Source organism: Piliocolobus tephrosceles, unplaced genomic scaffold (genome assembly GCF_002776525.5).
Source record: "Piliocolobus tephrosceles isolate RC106 unplaced genomic scaffold, ASM277652v3 unscaffolded_11218, whole genome shotgun sequence".
NCBI lineage: Eukaryota > Metazoa > Chordata > Mammalia > Primates > Cercopithecidae > Piliocolobus > Piliocolobus tephrosceles.
Window position 1 is genome coordinate 1 of NW_022292331.1, and position 2,751 is coordinate 2,751.

At 19.1% G+C, this 2,751-nt stretch overlaps 1 protein-coding gene across 1 annotated transcript; it reads left to right on the plus strand.

Moving 5' to 3' along the window:
• Nucleotides 1-83: 83 nt before the first annotated feature.
• On the plus strand, nucleotides 84-1,218 carry LOC111534171. The gene is made up of 2 exons (XM_023200806.2): nucleotides 84-186; nucleotides 436-1,218. The coding sequence occupies exons 1-2, from the start codon at nucleotides 121-123 to the stop codon at nucleotides 1,081-1,083; spliced, it is 714 nt and encodes a 237-aa protein (XP_023056574.1). The 5' UTR covers nucleotides 84-120; the 3' UTR covers nucleotides 1,084-1,218.
• The last annotated feature ends 1,533 nt before the right edge of the window (nucleotides 1,219-2,751 follow it).

The following is a 2,751-nucleotide window of genomic DNA, read 5'->3' on the forward strand; positions in this document are numbered from 1 at the left end:
ATGTAGATATTATAACATAAACTTTTATATATATATATATATATATATATATATAGTTTAAATATTATTGTATTTTGTTTTCTAGTTATAAAGTTATAATGTTGATGTTTCAAAATAAAAATGTTAATTTTCAGTAAAAGTTTTATATCTATTTTTTTAATTTGGGTATTTCAATATTACAGCAAGGTAATATATTAATGAATTATTTTTGTTATTGTTTTTTTAATTACTAACTATAACATGTTACAAATATAATACAACATTTTTTATATTATATAGTATTATTTTTAGGTTATATTACTATTCTTTTTTATTGACATTATGTTTTATTCATAATATATATATATATATATATATATACAAGTTACAGCGGTGAATTTTGTAACTGTTTATATCTGATTTACCTCTTTTATTTAACTTTTTTTTTTTTTTTAGATAAGTGTTAGCAAAAATCAATATAATAAAGAATTTAAAAGCGACATTATATATTCAAAACACAATCGAGTGTTAGCAAATACAGAATGGTTAAACGATGAAAATTATACGGACCAACATGATGAGATTAAGAATATGAAGAGTAAAACAAAGTCACAGTGTGGTGACACTATTGAAACTATAAGTGAGGCAGAAAAAGACAATATTAAAACTGCAGTTGATGCAGAAGACGACGCTGAAGTAATAACGTATAAATCATTTAAAGGTATGGATGATAGGTATGATTATGAAGAACAAACATATTATACGACAGGTGTGAAAAACAATTTATTTAGACGTATAGCTAGAAGAATTAAAAAATTGGACAAAAAATATGAAAAAAAATTATTTAAAATCTTTAATTTTATAGAAAATATAAGAAATGATCCTAATATACCAGAATCAAAACGTCTAACAGAAATGCTTAAACAATTGAATGAAGTATCATTGCCATTACTGTTTATAGTTTTCGCTGATTTAATTATTTTACTCTTAGGAACAACACCTTCGTCAATTGCAATGTTAGCTATTTTAAATGGTGTTTTGGGTACTTATGTTTATAAAAAACATAATAAATTCAAAAAAAGAAAAAACGCAAATATAATATAAAAACGATTATAAGAATGCATAGGATTATTCTATTCTACTTGTTTTAAAAAAAAATGAATTTCTTATATATCACAGCTATTTTTATTTTATTTTAAATATATATATTTATTGTTCGTTAAGTGATTATGTTACTGATATGTACACGTTTATATATATATATATATATATATATACGCTTTGTAAAATTAAATTGTTAATGTGTACTAGTACTTATTGAAACATAGGTAATTGTAAGTTTCATAAAATTCTTTATTTTAATCAATTTTTATGTTCATATATCATTGTGCAATCATATTAATATAATATTATTAATTATTTATATTCATATATACACATATACGTATGTATATATATATTACGTTTTATTACTTTTTTAACTTTTAAAATTGTGTTTATTTAATAAAAAGAATTCATTTTTGTTTACGCTTGGAACTTTAATGCAAGACGATTACATGTTCAATATAAACTAAATTGTTCGTTAAAATATACCATAAATACTAAGCTATTTTTTTATGCAAAAAAAACAAGCAGAAAAAATATAATTGTATGAAAAGTAATGGTTTTGTCATGTTTTACTATACATATAAAAAATTAACACATATACATATATACATTTTATCATGAAATGAGTAACAGCACTCTATAGATTAATTGTATAGTTTGTATATAAAGTATTGCATTTTTTTAGGTTTTAGGTATATTGTAAAAACATATACAAAAGTTGTTAGCGCACACGTAAATATATATATATATATACACTTTTTAATAATAAATTTTTTTTTTTTTTTAGTTATATATAAAACAATTAAAAAAAAAAAAAAAAAAAAAAAAATTAGTAATTTAATACTATGAGTTAATCTTAATTATATTATTATATTTCTATGATTTTAATATTAAGCGCGATTTAATAGTTTTACTTAAAAATTAAAAAGTTTAATATATGGTTAAAAAGTATATAAGCACACATAAACAAATGTGTTGAATTAGTAGGAGATTATGAGTAGTATATGAGAGATTTTTTTTTTTTTTTTTTTTTTTTTAAATCTTCAGTTATTGTTGCTATATATTATTATAACTATTATTACTATTATTAGTAAATAAATATATATATATATATATATATATATATCTATATATATATGTATATATATGTAACTGTGTAAAATTTTTTACTTAATTTTTTTATGTAACCAAAACATCTTAAATATGGTGACTCATTTAAGATTGGCTAGGCATCTATAAGGGATGAGAGCAAAATAAAAGTTCAGTACAACACGTAATTTAAATAAAAAAAAAAAAACTGTTCTTAGTAACTACGCACACTTCAATTGGTTATATAATTAATTTGCTAAAACAAGTCAAATTTAAAAAAAAAAAAAAATTATTAATATATTAAGAAGCTTTTTTTATAATTCTATAAGGCATAATTATTTTATTTATTTTTTTTTTTTTAAATAGATTTAACAATAATTATAGAACAACTAAATTACTTTATTTACTTATACATTGACTTTATTTATGTTTTTAATTTTATTCGTTTTATATGAATATATATTTACATAAGTATAATTGTATTTATTTTTTATTAATTTTTTTTGTTTACACTGTTGTAAGAAAAGAGAAAAAAAAAAAAAAAATAGAACAAACCTAATTTTAGTAATAAAAAAA

Coding starts and splice junctions, on each gene's coding strand:
- LOC111534171 (XM_023200806.2), top strand. CDS start 121: ATGTTAATTTTCAGTAAAAGTTTTATATCTATTTTTTTAATTTGGGTA. Junction 187..435: donor TATTTCAATATTACAGCAAG/GTAATATATTAA, acceptor TTTTTTTTTTAG/ATAAGTGTTAGCAAAAATCA.